Here is a 17,719-nt window from a genome sequence, read left to right as displayed (position 1 = left end):
TGCTCTCTCTCTCTCTCTCTCTCTCAGCGCACCCCCCCCCCCTTAGCATAAAAATAATATGCCTTGCCTTATTTTCGGAGTGAAGCCTTTCCAATTTTGCATGATCTTGTTGTTTTACTGTCCCTTTTGGGAAGAAATGGTTTCAACCCAGGAAATTTGAGTCTGCAGCTAGTACATGAATCATCAGATAGACAAGATTTATGCAGAATCTTGCCCTCCGCTTTGTTTTTAATGGTTCGGTGGCAAAGTCTGCAAGTTTGTTGCCAAGAATATATGATGTCGAGCACATTTCGGTTTGACCACTAAAAGGGGAAAATTGTCAAAATAGTCCTAAACCTAATGTACGGCGGCCAATTCAGTCCTAAACCTTTTAATTTTACCAATTTAGTCCTAAACCTTTTAATTTTGTCAATTCAGTCCTAAACCTTTTAAATTCTTGCCAATTGAGTTCTTCCGGCCAATTTTGGCCGGCCGGCGCTGACGTGGCCGCCGGCCGGCGCTGACCGTCCGGTCAACGCTGACGTGGCAATTTTTAATTATTTTTTTTCAATTTTTTAATCTTTTTTTCTTTTTCTTTTTCTTTTTCTTTTTTTATGCTGCTTCCCCTCTGGCCGGTCTGGCGACCGGCGGCCTGCCAGAGGGGAGGGCCGGCGAGGCCTCTGGCGAAGCTCGCCCCGCCGGCCACCGGCGAGGGCGAGCCTCACCGGCCCCCGGGTCGGGCGAGGTCGAGCCTCGCCGTCGCGACCCAGCGACGACGAGGCTCGACCTCGCCTCACTATCGCCCGGGTCGAGACGGCGAGGCGAGGTCGAGCCTCGCCGTCGCCCGGGTCGCAACGGCGAGGTCAAGCCTCGCCAGATCTGGGCGAGGCGAGGCCGACCTCGCCTCGCCCAGCCAGGGGCCGGCGAGGCTCACCCTCGCCGGTGGCCGGCGGGGCGAGCTTCGCCAGAGGCCTCGCCAGCCAGAGGGGAGGCAGCAGAAAAAAAAGAAAAAGAAAAAAGATTAAAAAATTGAAAAAAAATAATTAAAAATTGCCACGTCAGCGTTGACCGGACGGCCGGCGGCCACGTCAGCGCCGGCCGGCCAAAATTGGCCGGAAGGACTCAATTAGCAAGAATTTAAAAGGTTTAGGACTGAATTGGCCGCCGTACAATAGGTTTAGGACTAATTTGACAATTTTCCCCCACTAAAAGGAAGTTCGACTCTTCATCTTAGTGTCAAAAGAGCCATATTAAACAAATAAAAGCAAAGGACTGGTTCTTTGTTACCCTAGGATAATCAAACAGGACTCGTTGTACAATACTTTTGACAAAAATTTCGCCTTACTTGGAGAAAAGAATCTATTCGCTGAAGTTTAAAAGAATGCAGTAACTTTTATTGTAGTGGTATAGTTGCATACAGTCCTTTTGGATTTTGCATTATCATTATTTTTCTCTCTTTTTGGGCGAATCTATTTGCTGAAGTTTGACATCGGAGACTGCTTTATTTAGCATGTCCAATTTAGCTAGATCATGATTCATGAGTAGAGGTAAACGTTTCCAGGTCCGTACAGGTTCACCCGGAACCCGGAACCTACCCATGGAAATAGGATCCTCATTTTTTGGAACATAAAACCTACCCTATATATCTTGGAACCTGGAACCTACCTTATAGGTTCCAGGTTCATTGAAATTATTCAATTAATAATACAGGTAGAACAGGTTTCAAGATCGGTTCCAAAGTCTATCCAGGTTCCATCTGTATTATTAATTGAATAATTTCGATGAATCATTACATTTAATAACCACCACTTGCTACTACTATCCACTGACCACAACTTAATTTAGACACACAAATAATATAAAACATTAACAATAATATAAAATGAAAGCTTAGACTAATAGTTCCAGATTATACACTCATCATCTAATGTCATAGAACACTGCAGGATCACGCGAAAACATAGACAAAAAAAAACACAAAAAATTTGTGTAAGATTTAAGGTTTCAGGTTCCAGGTTTCACTTACCTAGAACCTGGACTAACCTGGAACTTACCCGTCAAAACAAACTCTCCAATTTTCGAAACCTAGAAGCTACCCTGCATATCTTGGAACTTGGAACCTACAAGTTTCCATTAGTTAGGTTCTTAGGTTCTATATTCTATCCGAGAACCATGCTCACCCCTATTCATGAGGGTGTATTTATCCCTTTTCAAACGTGTGGACGAAATGAGATTCCTTGATAAAGCATAGGTGAGATAAGGCAACAAAAATATCTGAGTCTCGACAATCCTAATTTGTAACGTGGTAACGAAGAATATTGACAAAAACTTATGTAATGAAAATTATTGAGGCTCTGGCGGAGCAAGTTTTGTTACTCCTCAAAGACTCAAACAAGTGGACGTGATGAAAATTCACATGTAATTTTCATAGGAAAAATGGAAGTCTACACCCTGTCTAAGTACGACCATTAATGGATAAAATGCCTCCACATGCTCGCACTTTGGATTGAATCATGCGGTGTAAGTTGACCTTCTTAACCTTTTTCCAATGAAAAATCTCCATGTGCTATTCAAATTCTGCAATATCCCTCTTTCCTAGCATTATGAGAAAAATTGTCAGTGACTCATTAGAGTCTTAAAATATCCACAAAGGTGACCCCAGATATTTCAATAAAGTGATTGATTCTAAAAGTTAGAGGATGGAAATACATTGAGGATATCATATACTCTGCCTCCAAAAGGAGCCAATCCAGAGTAGCTAAAAATCAAAACACATCAAACTGAGCTATCTAAGATAACACATGCTCCGCCTCCAGAAGGAGCAGAAACACAGAAACTCCATTCAAAAGCTGAGAAAATAAATGGCAGGACTGGAGATTCCAAGAGTGAAGCTGGGAAACCAAGGACTGGAGGTAAATTTAATCAAAACCGAATATCAAATCTTTGAATGCCCCTTAAGTTTTTTCGACCGCTGCTCGGTCATCTTACTCTTTTTGTTCATAAAATTCTACTGTAAAATGAGAATGCTGAACTCTGATCTACACCCTCGGGGGGGTCTCTGTCTGGTTAACGTATCTGGGGATTGTCAATGAATGGTTCAGAAGTTACTTTGATACCTTTTTCCAGCTTTTGAAACCATGGAATTAGTTGCCTCATGTTCTCTGTTTGTGTCCATTTAGGTTATGGCCTGTAACTGAAGGCACAAAAATGCTAATCACTCTTGGAGCGTGTTTGTGTTCAGGTATCTAGGTTGGGGTTCGGATGCATGAGCTTGAGTGGTATCTACAACTCTCCACTTTCCGATGAGGACGGCATTGCAATAATAAAGGATGCTTATAGCAAGGGAATCACGTTCTTCGACACGGCCGATGCGTATGGAGCAAATGCAAATGAAGTTCTGGTCGGGAAGGTACATTCCGGAAAAGCATTGCATATCTGTGACCTTGTAATTCCAGTTATCGTGCGCCTATGATCTCAAGCTCAGTATTTGGTCTTTTCATTCATTTTCTTTTGATGAACCGGAAGAGGATACTGTATACATCTTGAGGGAAGCTGAGTTACTAAGGACGAGATGCTTCTGCACCCCCGTAGTTATGCCGGCACTATTGTTTCAAAAAGCTTATAAATTCGTTGTTCTGCTTAATGTTGGTCCATGTTAGTTATGGAAATAGAGAAAACAAGTAAAGGAGGAAGGAATTATCGCCTTCTGGTGATGTTTCCCTTCTATTTTTTCTTTCAAGAATAACGATTTCTTTTTTCATTTAGCAGGGTTGATTTGATGAATTATCATGCAATCATATTTTAGTTGGAGATTAAGGTGCTTCTGGTCTTACTTCACAGCTTCTTGGCATTATCTGATACTCTTCGAACTCGATATGACTGTAATCATCTTTTAGGCCTTGAAGCAACTCCCAAGAGAAAACATTCAGCTAGCCACAAAGTTCGGTATAGTAAGATTAGACTATTCCAACTTGGTACTTAACGGCAACCCTGAATATGTGCGGTCATGTTGTGAAGCTAGTTTGAAGCGCCTTGGTGTGGAATACATTGATTTGTATTATCAGCATCGAGTCGACACATCAGTTCCCATAGAAGAAACTGTAAGTATCACATCTGTTGTCTAAGTACGTTGGGTTGAGTACATCTTTACTATTTTTTTAAACCTTGCATGATGATTTGTTCTGTACAATAGTCCTTCGGTGATTGGTTCTATTGAAGTAAATAATCAAACAGGTTCCTCAAGGACAAATACAGACAAGTGTTGAACCATGTATTTCCTCTTCTATAGATGCACGAATTAAAGAAACTGGTGGAAGAGGGAAAGATAAAGTACATTGGTCTATATGAAGCCAGCCCGGACACGATTAGGAGAGCTCACAGAGTGCATCCAATTACTGCTGTACAGATGGAGTGGTCTCTCTGGACTCGTGATATTGAGGAGGAGATAGTTCCATTATGCAGGTTAGTGTACAATGGCAATATTGATTTGTTCGTGCATCTACGTTTATCACACGTCACGGAAATCTCAAACAATTTTTGATTTTTCATTTCAAGCAATCCAGTTTCCGACCCCATGGGCTTCCGTAATGTACTCAATTTAAGTACGACTGCTATAATGAATTACCTTTCTTCAACGTTCTTTGGTCATTTAGTTCGACTTTGATGTGAAAATGATGCATTGATGGCGTGACGTGCAAGGGAGCTCGGTATTGGAATAGTTGCGTACAGTCCTCTTGGCCGTGGCTTCTTTGGTGGCAAAGCTATTGTTGGGCACTTGTCTTCAGTCAGCTCTCTTGTATGTCCAATTTATCTGTTTCAATTGCAAGAATGTAATGTTACTGCAAAAAAGTAATCTTCTGGATATGACTTTCAGTTAAATAACTGAAACCACAGGTTAAACTACAAAAATGGCCATAATCTTCTCTTTATTTTGTTTCATGTGATCTTTCTGTTGGTCTTATATGCCCTCTATACATCTTTATGACATCGCAAGACACAATCACCTTCAGGGAATTTCCAGATATTGTGACTCAAGGGGAACTATGTATTTAGTTGCTGATGCAAGAAAACCCTGTCTTGAAAGGTTGAACACCCTAGATTCAAGAAGGAGAACCTGAACAACAATAAAATCATCTACTCTAGGATTGAAGATCTTGCGAGGAAGCACAGATGTTCAACAGCTCAACTAGCTCTAGCATGGCTTCTTGAACATGGAAACAGGGTCGTACCAATCCCCGGTGAGTCCTCTATAGCTTGTATTTTGAGTCGAATGACTCATGTATGTTTTGTGGTAGAGTAAAGAGAGTGTATTCTTCTAATGAAGCTAAAAAGAAGATCCAAAAAAATGGTAAAGAGGTCCTTATAAAAACATTTGCCGGAAAACCATGCATTCTGAATCCACCAAAACAAACTAGGAAGGAAAAATAACTTAAAGAAGGGGAAAATCGATACCTGTGAGAAAAGAAAAAACAACAGAATGAAACAAACTCTTTGTGATGTGATTGCTGGGAATGTTTATTGGTTTTTTGCGAACTTCGCTTGGCACAACTAAGGTCAAGAACTCAAATAACATAGGCTCCTTGAGCGTGAAAATCGCAGAAGGTAATAGAGCTACATGGCTCCTTCCGAATTACGTAGGACTTCATGTGCATAGGATTATGTAGTCAAGAAGTGCATCTGATGAGTCTCCCGGAAATGTTTGACGGGCTTTTCTTTTGACTTCTCTAGGGACAACTAAGATCAAGAACTTGGATTCCAACATAGGCTCCTTGAAAGTGAATCTGACTGAAGGAAGATTTGAAAGAGATTTCCAATGCCGTACCCATCGGCAAGGTGGCAGGCGGCAGAGCATACGACGGCTTGGCTCACGCATTATGGATGTTTGCAAACACACCTCTGCCTACTCAGAAAGTCTAAGCATAACGAGTTCGAGATGGCGTTCCTGGCTGCCCTACTCTAGCATTTATGGACCGCTCGATTGTTGATTAGAGAAGACCTGCAAAATTAATAGCGCTGTCCTTACCTATCACTGTTGTCTCAACGATTATGCTCAAATATCCCGCCTTTTATCTCATGCTTCTAACGCTTTTTTTTTATGCTTGAATGACCTTCACATGATCTCCCATCCATTGAGCAAGGTTTCATTAGGCAAAATCCAATCTCAAGCTAGAACATCAGGAGGTAGATCGATGCCAGTTCAACTTAATCATGGATCGGCTTTTCGATTAAAGCAATACTGCCACTTTACGGGGTCTTGTGAGGAAGTCATGGTTGAGGTGATCTTCAGTATCAATTGTTGAAATGTGTAAGCGTGAAGCTTAAGTCATGAGAATAACAGGTACTAGGCACTGGTCCTTCACCAGCAAAAGAATAGAGTAAACATTACCTTATCCCCAATTCTCCAATGTAGATCTATTTGCACATGATAAATTCAGAATTCAAGTCCATGATCTTTCATATGATATTCATCAATTAATGGGGAAAAGAAGAGTGGGTGTGTCCATTGCTTCGTGGTTGAGAGCTTTGGTTTCAAATCCAAACCACCAAGGAAAAAGCAAATTATTAAAAATTGTCCACCAAAAATCCAAACGATCAGTAGAGTAAAAGTGTGAAAATTTAACATAAAATTAGGTAATGAGAAATATTGAAGCTTTGTGAGAGTGAGTTTATTTACTCCTCAATGGCTCAAAGAAGTGGACGTAATAAAAATTCACAATTCTCCATGGGAAAAATGAAAGTACACACAATGTTTTAGTACAAGCAAAATGGGTAAAATCATGTGGTGTAACCTGACCTTCTGAACCTTTTTACATTGAAAAATCTCCATGTACTATTCAAATTCTGCAATATCCCTCTTTCCTGCATTATGAGAAAAATTGTCGGTGACTCTCATTATAGTCTCAAAACATCCATAAAGTGACCCCAGACATTTCAATAAAGTGATTGAAAAGCTAATGGATGGAAATACATCGAGGATAACATATACTCTGCTCCAAAAGGAGCCAATCCAGAGAAGCTAAAAATCAAAACCCATCAAACTGAGCTATCTAAGATAGCACATGCTCTGCCTTCCAGAAGGAGCCGAAACAGAGAAGCTAGAATCAAAAGTTGAGAAAATAAATGGCAGGATGGGAGATTCCAAGAGTTAAGCTGGGAAGCCAAGGACTGGAGGTAAATTTAATCAAAACCCAATCCCAAATCTTTGAATGCCCATTAAGTTTTTCCAAGAGCTGCTCGGTCTTGCTTGCTCTTCTTGTTCATTACATTTCTACTATAAAATGAGAATGCCAAACTCTGTCTGCACCTTTGGGGGGATCTCTGGCTGGTAAACGTATCTGGGGATTGTCAGTGAATGGTTCAGAATTTATTTTGATGCTTTTGTTAGCTTCTCAAACCATGGGAATAAGATTATTTTCCTCATTTTCTATGTTTGTGTGCTTTGAGCTCATGACCTGTAATTGAAGGCACGAAAGTGCTAATCGCTCGAGTTTGTCTGTGTTCAGATATCTAAGTTGGGGTTCGGATGTATGGGCTTGAGTGGTGTCTACAACGCTCCACTTTCTGATGAGGACGGCATTGAAATAATAAAGGATGCTTATAGCAAGGGAATCACGTTCTTCGACACGGCCGATGCGTACGGAGCAAATGCTAATGAAGTTCTGGTTGGAAAGGTACAGTGTTATTCCTGGAAAAGCATTGCATTTTGTCACCGTACTTTGTAATGCTGTTATTTTGTGCCTCTGATCTCAAGCTCAGTATTTGGTCTTTCCATTCCTTTTCTTATGATGAACCTGAAGAGGATACTGTACACATCTTGAGGGAGGCTGAGGTCCTAAGGTTGAGATGCTTCTCCACCCCTGTTTTTTATGCGGGCACTATTGTTTCGAAAAGCTTATAAATTCGTTATTCTGCTTAATGTGGGTTCATTTTAGTTAAGGAAATACAGATAACAAGTAAAGAAGGAAGGTTTTATTGCCCTCTGTTGATATTACCCTTCTATTTTGCTTTCATGGACACCAATTTTTCTCCATTTAGCAAGGTTGATTTGATGAATAATGATGCAATTGCATATGAATTGGAGATTAAGGTGCTTCTGGTTTTACTTTGCAGCTTCTTGAAGTCATCTGATACTCTTCGTACTCGATTTAATTGCAATTGTCTTTTAGGCCTTGAAGCAACTCCCAAGAGAAAACATTCAGCTAGCCACAAAGTTCGGTATAGTAAGATTAGACTTTTCCAACTTGGTAGTTATGGGCACCCCTGAATATGTGCGGTCATGTTGCGAGGCTAGTTTGAAGCGCCTCAGTGTGGAATACATTGATCTGTATTATCAGCATCGAGTTGACACATCAGTTCCCATAGAAGAAACTGTAAGTAACGTTTTTGTTGTCTGACTGCATTGGCTGAGTACTTCTTTTCTACATTTTAACCTTGCACGATGATTTCCTCTGTACATTAGTCTTTGGGTGATTGATTCCTTGAGGATGAATACAGACAAGTGTTGAACCATGTATTTCCTGTTCTATAGATGCACGAATTAAAGAAACTGGTGGAAGAGGGAAAGATTAAATACATTGGTCTATCTGAAGCAAGCCCCGACACGATTAGGAGAGCTCACGCTGTCCATCCAATTACAGCTGTACAGATGGAGTGGTCTCTCTGGACTCGTGACATCGAGGAGGAGATAGTTCCATTATGCCGGTTAGTCTACATTAGCATCTAAACTTTAATAATTTGCTTGTGCATCTACCTTTAGCACAGGACGCAGAAATCTCTAACCCCTTTTGATTTTTCATTTCAAGCAATCCTGTTTCCGACCCCGGGTGCTTCTGTAATATACTCACTTTAATTACGGCTGCTGTAATGCTAGGGAGCTCGGTATTGGAATAGTTACGTACAGTCCTCTCGGCCGTGGCTTCTTTGCTGGCAAAGCTATTGTTGAGAGCTTGCCTTCAGCCAGCTCTCTGGTATGTCCTATTTATCTATTTCAACTGGCAGAATGAGAAATTATTGCAAAAAAGTATTTTGGGGCGCAACTTTCAGTTAAATAACTGAATCATTTGTTGAACTAGAATACTGGCCAGGTTGAGGCTTTACTGGTTGTATAATCTTCTCTTGATTATGTTGTTATTCATGTGATCTGTCTATTGGTTTTGTAAGGCTATGTACATCTTTATGACATTGGAAGACAATCTCCTTGAGGGAATTTCCAGATATAACTACTCCTGGGGAACTATATATTTAGTAACTGATGCAAGAAAACTCTCTCTTGAAAGGTAACGCACCCTAGATTTAGAAAGGAGAACCTGGACAAGAATAAAATCATCTACTCTAGGATTGAAGATCTTGCGAGGAAGCATGGATGTACGACGGCTCAATTAGCTCTAGCATGGCTTCTTGAACGAGGAAATGGGGTCGTACCAATCTCCGGTGAGTCCTCTATAGCTTGTATATTCGGAGTTGAATGACTCACATGTATGCTATGTGGTAGAGTGAAGAGATTGTACTCTTCTGATGACGCAAAAATGATCGGGCAAATAGGAAAGAGGTCCTTGAAGGGATTTTTGCAGAAAAACCACGCGTTCTGAACTCCTTAAGAAAAGCGAGGAAGGAAAAAGATATTAAAGAAGGGGATAATTAGAACCTGTGAGAAAAGAAAAGAAAAAACACCAGAATTAAATAGACTCTTTCTGTTGTGATTCCTGGGATTGTTTACTGGTTTTCTGTGAACTTTGCTAGGGACAACTAAGATCAAGAACTTAAATGAAAATATAGGCTCCTTGAGGATAAAATTCACCGAAGAAGATTTGAAAGACATTTCGGAAGCTGTGCCCATCAACGAAGTAGCAGGTGGTAGAACGTATGAGGGCGTGATGCATGCGACATGGAAGTTCGCCAACACGCCTCTGCCTACCAAGAAGTACTAAGCACAAGAAGTTGAAGGTCGTGGTCCTGCCGCCCAATTCAAGCATTTGAAGACCCCGAGAATGCGATGATTGAGGATATATTAAGTGGATACAGAAGGCTATTGAACTTTGGAACTGTTCATTGTTCTCCTAGCCGGCGCAAGAATTGCAGTCGAGCCTTCCTTCTCATGTTTCTAATGCCGTTTTTAATGCTTGCGAGACCTCGCAAATGTACTTCGCTTGCCGCGGGCTTTGCGATTGAACGGTCAATGCCACACTACAAGGTCTTTGTCAAGACTTTATTCCGAGACAACTAAGAGAAACTTTCATTCTTTACCTCAAGCAGAAGTAGCCACTTTATGATAAATACATGCAACGAACCGATGCTTTATCCATTTCCAGGGGAAATCAAAACAGACAGAGGACAGATTACTTCTTTCACAGGTATTCTGACAAAGCATAAAGTTAAATCTGAGGCGCAAATGACACTAACTGTTCCAAAGCCAGCATAACAAACACATCAACCCTTGTGCATTCTCTCTTGTCCTTGAGCAAACCAGTGACCACCATGAGGTTAGAAAGGAGGGAGACAAAAGAGGAAATGAAGCGAGGACAGAAAAGCAAAAGAGACACAAACTGTAGGTTAACTTGAGTGTTAAGGACTTGTTCCCAACAAAAAGCAATCTCTACAAGGTCTTGGCCTTCCTCAAATTCTCATCCACCAGCCCATTCTTCTGGACCACTAGCTCCTTCTCATTGGCATCTTCCATCACAGCAACAACACACTGTGAACCTCATGAGCTTTCACCTGATGAAAGCCATCCACAGCTTCACTCAAGCCCTTGGGAAGCTGCTGAGGAGGGTAAGAGCATTTTGAGCCACACAGCTCATTTCAAAACGAGCACTCCCTCCACCCTCTTCTTCTGCATCTCCATCTCCTATCATTTAGAAAAAGTGTTAGAGCATGATCTAGTAGTGCTGACGAAGCCAATCCTCACGAATTAACTCGAAAAAATAAAGAATCCGTGACCCATCAAATCAACCCCGTCGACATGCCCGTTCTCTGTCGCGAAGATCAGAAATTTTTTTCCGACTCTTTCCTTCTCTACTTCTTCAAACAAAACAGAAAAAGTTAAGTTGAAATTTAATAATTAGAATCAAAAAAAAAAATGAAGAAGAAGGAATGAAATGCTTCATTCACTTTCCTCTGGTTTGTTTGTTTAATTTTTTATTTTATTTTTTTTGCTTCAAGTGTCCATGTGTTAGTTGAGGGTCAATGCCAAGTCAACCGTTGACTTTTATTAAGAGGAGACTTCCCCACGAACTACTTCGTCGTGGTCATTCGTCATCGTCGTCGTTCTGCGACACCCTTCTCTTCCTGTACGGAGAAGTCGTGAGCTCCGGCAGAGAGCGAGCGATGGTGGCGCGGCGGTTCCAGGTTCGCCACGGCGGCGCCGACTTCGAAGTCGACTACGACACCGACGACGGCCTCGAAGTCTCTCCCCCCTTCTCTCTCCCTCTCTCTCTCTGTCTCTCTCTCTTTGTCTCCGTCCGGCCGCGAATTTCGAAGTTTCTCTCTTCCGGCTCGCCGCCGATCGTCGTTCTGGGGCTAAGGGCTTTTGCCTCTCTGCGTTTTGCAGGTGTTCAGATACCAGCTCTTCTCCCTCACCGCGATCCCTCCCGACGAGCAAAGGGTCAGCTCGCTCTCGCTGAATCGTTGCGAAAAATCGTTGATTTTTTTTTTCTTTTGGCTGGGCTGCTGCAGGCATTGGGGCTTTTAGGGATTTGAGGTGCGATTGCGTGATCGATCGGTTCTTTTTGGCTTCATTTTTAGATCGTTGGAGACGGTGACGACCGGGTCGTCTCCGAGGACTCCGATCTCGCCGCGGTCGCCGGCAGGCTCCGGCTGGTGTCGATCGACGAAGCAGGAGGAGGAGGAGGAGAGAGAGCGGCGGATCAGGGTGCCGGCAGCAGCGCCGAAATGCTCAAGTCGGATGAGGAGCTGGCTCGGTTGTTGCAGGTAGGGATTCGATGTTCTTGGATCGCAGTCGTGCAGAGCATTCGCTGAAGTTTGTTGAATGTTGCGTGGGCGGCTTGTGTTCTTCACCTGATAGTTTTGATGTTTCAAGATCTCTTTTTTGTTTCGTTCCTTTAGGCGGAGGAGGAAGCACTGCTGTTGCAGCAGTTTGTTGTGGGTGAGAATAGTGCTCAAATGGAGGAGAGGTTGAGGCCTTACATCGATCAAGTTCGCCGGGTAATAATTATCTCCATCTGTACTTCGCTCCCTCTCATCCATGTCGGTGAGAACTATAATCGGCCACTTGACTGAATTAATGCTATTTCGCGAAATTTAGTATGAGGATCCGAAAGCCCAAGAGGCTGCTCGGAAGACTGTACCTATGGACGAGCTTGACGAGAAGGCATTGGTGTCTCTGGCCAAGGTGAGAGGGGTGGTGTGGTTTTGCTTTGAACTCATTACCTTTGAGAACCCGTGGTGTGATTTTGCTTTCACCTCATTACCGTCACAGACCGATTTGCTGATGTTTTCTCTCGCACACAATGAGTATTTTTGTTGCTTTAGCCATTCATGAGTGGTAATTTTAATTTGGTCAGGTGGGGAACTTCAAACCATCCAAAGGTGAACGGGATCTTGCTTTCTTAATACAGCTGCTTTACTGGTTCAAGCGTTCCTTCAGGTGCTTTTTAATGGTTATCCATTGCATTTTTCTGCTTAGTTCTTCTAAATTCTCGATAGTGTATATATGGTGCAGTGATGCTAATATGCAACAGGAGCTGAAGAGTTTTTTCATCATTTCATGTTTGCATCACCTATTTTATTGTAGTGCAACATTTTTTTGTAGTATTCCTGCCATCGGGCTTTCATATTCATCTGCCTCGTGGGTAGAAAACTTCTTCCATCTATTCATTTAGCGTACAGGGAAGTGATCTTGATACATACATGGACAGACTTCATGGTAGAAAACTTGTTGTATTTTCACGGGTTTTAATTTGGGATGCCATAGTCATCATGGTCGGCACTGAGGATCTAGATGTCATCATTGTATGCTTAAGTGGAAACAGTCGTCTCAGAAAAACAGACATGGATCTTCATAATCTAAATGTCGCTCACATTGCACCATGGAAATCCCAATTCTATGCACCAGAGCATGCTTTGCACCTACGTTTGATATGAGGTAGAAATTCTGGTTCAGGACTGTGGGATGGCAACTTTGCTTTTTACGCTTGCCAAGCTTAAGCAAATAGTTGTTTAGTTGTTTTTGTCATTTAATGCACTATTTGTCAGAGTTAGGAATAATCGTCTTAAGGCAGGTGGAAACATTGAAAGCTGAAAAAATAAGAAGGGGAAATAATGACATCATTTACTATGTAAATCTTTTAAATACTTACCTTTATATCATGGTTTATAGTGATGAAAAGTGCAAAAGACAAATTCCGTGTTCCTTAAAGTACTATGAATAGATTACTAACCTGTGTTCTTATATCCTTGTTGCCTGCACAAATTTAATATTTAAACTGGAATATAAGAGGGGTCTGAACTCATCTATTTGTGCAGCTGGGTTAATGCTCCTCCTTGCGAAGGATGTGGTAGTGAAACTGCAGCTCAAGGCATGGGCAGGCCACTTCCTTCCGAACTTCTTTATGGCGGTTCTCGTGTAGAAATTTACCGGTAGGAAAAGATGATTATCTGATTCTCATCTTATTAGAGCCCCTTCCCCTAAAAAAGAAAAAAAAGACCCTTCCCTGTTTAATTCGAGATGTTTGTTTCTAGCTGTCTGGATGACAAAAATATTTGAAGCAAATTGGCTTGGTGAATGTATTAGTTGTTATACTTGTCTTCTATGGTTCCCTCTGCTAACCTCACCTTTCTCATTCTTTTTTGTTTTCTTTTGCCAATTCTAGCTGCAAACGCTGCTCAAGGATCACGCGCTTTCCGAGATACAACGATCCAGTGAAGGTATTTTGGTTTTCTAACCTCAGTAGAAATTAGTTCGATTGCATCCTCCCTTTTCCCATGAGAGAATATTGTACTCTACCACAACTAATTTTTTTGCCTTTTTCTCTATTGGAAGCTCTTAGAGACAAGAAGAGGCCGTTGTGGGGAGTGGGCAAACTGCTTTACATTCTACTGTCGTGCTTTTGGTTATGAATCCCGTCTGGTTAGTTCTTTCTTTGCTTAATCCTTCAGGCTTTATGATACGGTGGGTCTAAACTTTGTAATTTCTTCTTTATTTCCAAATAAGAAATTAAACCGCCAAAATGCAGACTTAGTCTTCAAATATATTGGATTGATTGCAGGTTATGTTATTTAGTGCAGGAAATGTAATTGGTATGGGTCTCGATATAAATTTGAATAGAAAATTTGGTTTGAGTATGAACTTGCGTGAATTAAACTTTAGGTCTCTTGCTTTGCCATTACATTCCCCTGGGTGGATCATCTACAAAATAATATTATGTAAAGGCACACTTTGTTGTGTTTAGTCTTGTCTAATTAGCCTTAATATGAACTTGTGTGAATTAAAGCTTAGATCACGTATTTTACCATTACGTATTTGTGGATGCATCATCATCTCCAAAATGATAATGTGTCAAGGCACTCTTTCTTGTATTATGTATTGTGTCACATGAGTTCTTAATGGCTCTTCCCCCTTCGCTGTCTCTTGGTCTTCTGTAGGTTTTAGATTTCACCGACCATGTGTGGACAGAGTGCTTTTCAGTGCATTTGGGAAGGTAGAAACATCATTTACATGCTGCACCTTGTTCATACTTTCTGTGAAGCATGATTTTTTTTTCAACCATCACAAATATTTCCTGTTGTGCTTGATTGTACAGATGGATGCATCTTGATCCTTGTGACGGAGTTTTTGACAAACCTTTGTTATATGAAAAGGGGTAACACAGTTTGATCCCCCTTTGATTGTGACTTATTCTAAAGTGCCTCTTTGCCTGTTTTCCAATATTAAGTGAACTTTTGCTTTTCATGCTTAATATGCTAGGTGGAATAAGAAATTGGATTATGCATTTGGGATAGCAAAAGACGGAATCTATGATGTCACAAAACGCTACACAAAGAAGTGGCATGAGGTAATTTATCTTTTCAGCAGCATATGGTCCTAACTGGGAGTTTCACCAACACCCACAGTAGATTTTGTTTTTCTGCTTGTATGCGGAGAGCAATATAAGATTTACACTCATATGATGTGTTATGGTATGGAAAGACAGATTCTCAAAGTAACCCTTTAAATAATAGCACATCACCTGAAAAATAGATGGGTGGTTGATGTGTATTTTGCGAGTAACTTATCGTGACCCTTGAGGGGGTAAATTGAGTCAAGTAGTTGAGAGAATCCGATCGATTGTGCCAAATCAATTCTTTCTTGGTTTAACGTGCAGGTTTTAACACGGCGAAACTTGATCACAGAGACGTCTCTTTCAGCTGTTTTAGCTAAGTTGACGAAAGAATGTCGGAGAAGTTTTACATCTCAGGTGCTTTCTGCCCTTGAAGATCGTGAGAAAAGGGAAATGGAAGCAATTGAGAGAGATCTTCATGCAGCAGATGATGCCTCAGTATCTTTGCCTGGAAGGCAAAGTGGGGACAAGGAATGGCGCATCTCGAGATCAGAGACTGGTCCAGATGACAATGGCTCTTTGAGTTGCTCGTCTTGCCCAGTTCGTGTTTGCTTTGATGAGAATGTAACAAAAATCTATGGTGCATTTTCTCCAATCCTCTCTCTCTTAGCAGACAACTCTGTTACTAAGTTTAGAGCTCTTGAAGTTTTTGAGACTTTTAGGGAACTTTTAGAAAAGATGAGGAGATCATCCTTCAAAACAAGGAGAGTGTCACTTGATTCAGCTTCAATTGGGACACCATCATTTGTGCATCAGTTGCTTCCTTCCTTCAGCGAGTTACTTAATGCACTCTCTCTGAAGTGTGAACACGTGGACGGGAAGATTGACATATCTCTGGCTGGCGACCCTGTAAAAACCTCGCTAGCATTACCTGTAGTTCTGGATGCTTTGGAAGATATGATCCATAACCTTAGACAGAGTGACCATTTCGGTAGTGATGTCCTATCCTTGCCACTGTTGAAATCTAATAGAATCCACTCTGGTTCAGTTCTTGCAAGTGGTGAGGAACTTCCTCTTGGAATTGTAAGTAGTGGTTTGCTCTTTGACCTCTTGGGCTTCCTTCACACTTTCACTCTTTGTACCTCAATGTCTTATTATTAAACTATTCTGATGAACTTTCAGGCCACAGCAGCATTTGATGGTACTCGTGAGACAAAATGGGAAGAACCAAATGGGGGTCGAGGTAAAATGAACTTACTTATAAGAGTTGTTGGATTGTTTTTTTCTTCGGAACTCTGATGGTGAGATCATGGTGAAAGCATGATGGATCACCAACGAATTTTGTATGGTTGCTGTATTCTGTGTATGTTCTTTCCAACTGTTAGTTTGTGTTTTCATTTGTTAGTTATTGAAATTACTCTTGCAGGTTGCTGGATCATGTATAAAGTACTGGACGGCCAGATGAAAGAGCTCGTGGCTTACGAGTTAATGTCTGCCAATGACGCTCCAGAAAGAGATCCGATGAATTGGTGCGCTTCCTTCTGCATAGTTCTTTGTTGGTGTGGTTTACACAGCTTTAAAAGTATACTTCTGTTATTTGCTAAAACCATGCGTGATGTTCATAAACCATTTAGTCAGCAAAATTCATCTGGTTTTCGTAATTTCCCTGACTGTGTGATCGCATATCGTATTCCTCCTGTTAGCTAAAGATGCATCAAAGAATGTCCCACTCTTGTTTCAGTGTTTGATCATCAGCTCGTCGAATCATATCTGTTCAGAGATAGTCAATTCCTTCCTCCTTCTGGCATTAATGCCTTAATTATAGGTTCCAAAGAATCACATTTTAAACGAACTGCTTCTTTTCGGTCACTTCTCAGGGTTGTGGAGGGAAGCAGCGATGGAGGATCCAGCTGGCATGTTTTGGATGAACAAACTTCCCAGCTGTTTAAAAACCGTTTCGAGCGCCGGACATTCAAAATTAAAACAAAAGCCCCAGCATCCAATGCTTTCAGGTACATTGTCAACCAAAAGGTTTTTTTCGATAGTTTGAAAGTTAGATCTTATTGATTGTTCACTCGAGGATACATATCACAGGTTTAGGTTTCTTGCGGCGCGAGATGTTCAATCAACATCACGGCTGCAGTTAGGAAGCATCGATCTCTATGCAAGATGCAGCTGATGTGCCCAAACACTAGCCAACCGGGGCGGTCTCAATATATTGCAGTCGACCAACCCGTGCCGGAATAAATCAAAGATGATGACCGAAAATTATCGTAATTCTGGAAAGATCAATCTATTCCTGAAGAAATGGTGCCTCCAGTGTTCCATTCTCTTCCCTTCCCTCAGAGACCACATGTATTGCCTAATAGGATAGGACCAGGCATTTAACTACAATGTATTCTGATCTGAATTTATTTTTTATTTTTTTTTGGTAAATTGTCAATTACCTATTGCCAAGAAACATGGTCAGCCAGACATATGGATTGGAAAATTAATTGGCGAAGAAATTTAGCTGAGTCAAAACAGCTCATTTGCATCTTGAACCACAGTTGCTACCGGCTATACACTAGTACAGGTCGAGCTCACTGGCGTCGAATCTACTTGTCAAGTTGTCATCGAGCCATTAAATTATAAAAAGATGGATTGAAAATCACACCCCTCATTGTTTAATGATTCTTCCCCCCAAATCTTTTGTCCAAATTAGATGTTATGCAGCAGAAAATTTAAAAAGGGTAATATCACAAAAA

The 17,719-nt window shown here is 41.3% G+C and overlaps 2 protein-coding genes across 8 annotated transcripts; both read left to right on the top strand.

Annotated features, from left to right (window-relative positions):
* Positions 1–2,670: 2,670 nt before the first annotated feature.
* Positions 2,671–10,279, top strand: LOC115685994 (probable aldo-keto reductase 1). 6 transcript variants are annotated; one of them, XM_056312522.1, is made up of 7 exons: positions 2,671–2,891; positions 3,221–3,388; positions 3,876–4,079; positions 4,268–4,440; positions 4,678–4,774; positions 5,063–5,216; positions 9,718–10,279. In XM_056312522.1, exons 1-7 carry the CDS (start codon positions 2,841–2,843, stop codon positions 9,903–9,905), a joined length of 1,035 nt encoding a protein of 344 aa, XP_056168497.1. In that variant the 5' UTR covers positions 2,671–2,840; the 3' UTR covers positions 9,906–10,279. The 6 variants fall into 6 exon arrangements, with proteins under 6 accessions (XP_056168497.1, XP_056168499.1, XP_056168500.1 ...); XM_030611167.2 differs by lacking the exons at positions 2,671–2,891; positions 3,221–3,388; positions 3,876–4,079; ... (1 more) ...; positions 4,678–4,774; positions 5,063–5,216 and adding exons at positions 6,914–7,149; positions 7,482–7,649; positions 8,145–8,348; ... (1 more) ...; positions 8,849–8,945; positions 9,255–9,408; XM_056312523.1 differs by lacking the exons at positions 2,671–2,891; positions 3,221–3,388; positions 3,876–4,079; ... (1 more) ...; positions 4,678–4,774; positions 5,063–5,216 and adding exons at positions 7,211–7,303; positions 7,482–7,649; positions 8,145–8,348; ... (1 more) ...; positions 8,849–8,945; positions 9,255–9,408.
* Positions 10,280–10,447: 168 nt separating this feature from the next.
* LOC115685989 (peptide-N(4)-(N-acetyl-beta-glucosaminyl)asparagine amidase) lies at positions 10,448–17,408 on the top strand. Of its 2 annotated transcripts, none has more exons than XM_056312519.1 (17): positions 10,448–10,746; positions 11,525–11,578; positions 11,719–11,904; positions 12,040–12,138; positions 12,239–12,325; positions 12,498–12,580; positions 13,459–13,572; positions 13,806–13,860; positions 13,976–14,062; positions 14,578–14,633; positions 14,736–14,795; positions 14,900–14,987; positions 15,297–16,055; positions 16,155–16,215; positions 16,399–16,501; positions 16,850–16,984; positions 17,067–17,408. In XM_056312519.1, exons 1-17 carry the CDS (start codon positions 10,681–10,683, stop codon positions 17,149–17,151), a joined length of 2,178 nt encoding a protein of 725 aa, XP_056168494.1. In that variant the 5' UTR covers positions 10,448–10,680; the 3' UTR covers positions 17,152–17,408. The 2 variants fall into 2 exon arrangements, with proteins under 2 accessions (XP_056168494.1, XP_030467016.1); XM_030611156.2 differs by lacking the exon at positions 10,448–10,746 and adding an exon at positions 11,195–11,379.
* Positions 17,409–17,719: the final 311 nt, after the last annotated feature.

This window comes from Syzygium oleosum, unplaced genomic scaffold (genome assembly GCF_021117445.2).
Source record: "Syzygium oleosum isolate NSW1041296 unplaced genomic scaffold, Sole_v2.1 Sole_v2.06, whole genome shotgun sequence".
Lineage (NCBI taxonomy): Eukaryota > Viridiplantae > Streptophyta > Magnoliopsida > Myrtales > Myrtaceae > Syzygium > Syzygium oleosum.
The sequence above is the reverse complement of the archived record's forward strand: the minus strand, read 5'-3'. Positions and strand labels throughout refer to the sequence as shown.

Bases quoted from the DNA above. Each gene is read 5' to 3' on its own strand.
- LOC115685994 (XM_056312522.1), top strand. From the start codon at position 2,841: ATGGCAGGACTGGAGATTCCAAGAGTGAAGCTGGGAAACCAAGGACTG. The intron at 2,892-3,220 runs GTAAATTTAATC...GTTTGTGTTCAG, and splicing joins TGGGAAACCAAGGACTGGAG to GTATCTAGGTTGGGGTTCGG. The intron at 3,389-3,875 runs GTACATTCCGGA...ATCATCTTTTAG, and splicing joins ATGAAGTTCTGGTCGGGAAG to GCCTTGAAGCAACTCCCAAG.
- LOC115685989 (XM_030611156.2), top strand. From the start codon at position 11,302: ATGGTGGCGCGGCGGTTCCAGGTTCGCCACGGCGGCGCCGACTTCGAA. The intron at 11,905-12,039 runs GTAGGGATTCGA...TCGTTCCTTTAG, and splicing joins AGCTGGCTCGGTTGTTGCAG to GCGGAGGAGGAAGCACTGCT. The intron at 16,985-17,066 runs GTACATTGTCAA...TACATATCACAG, and splicing joins CCAGCATCCAATGCTTTCAG to GTTTAGGTTTCTTGCGGCGC.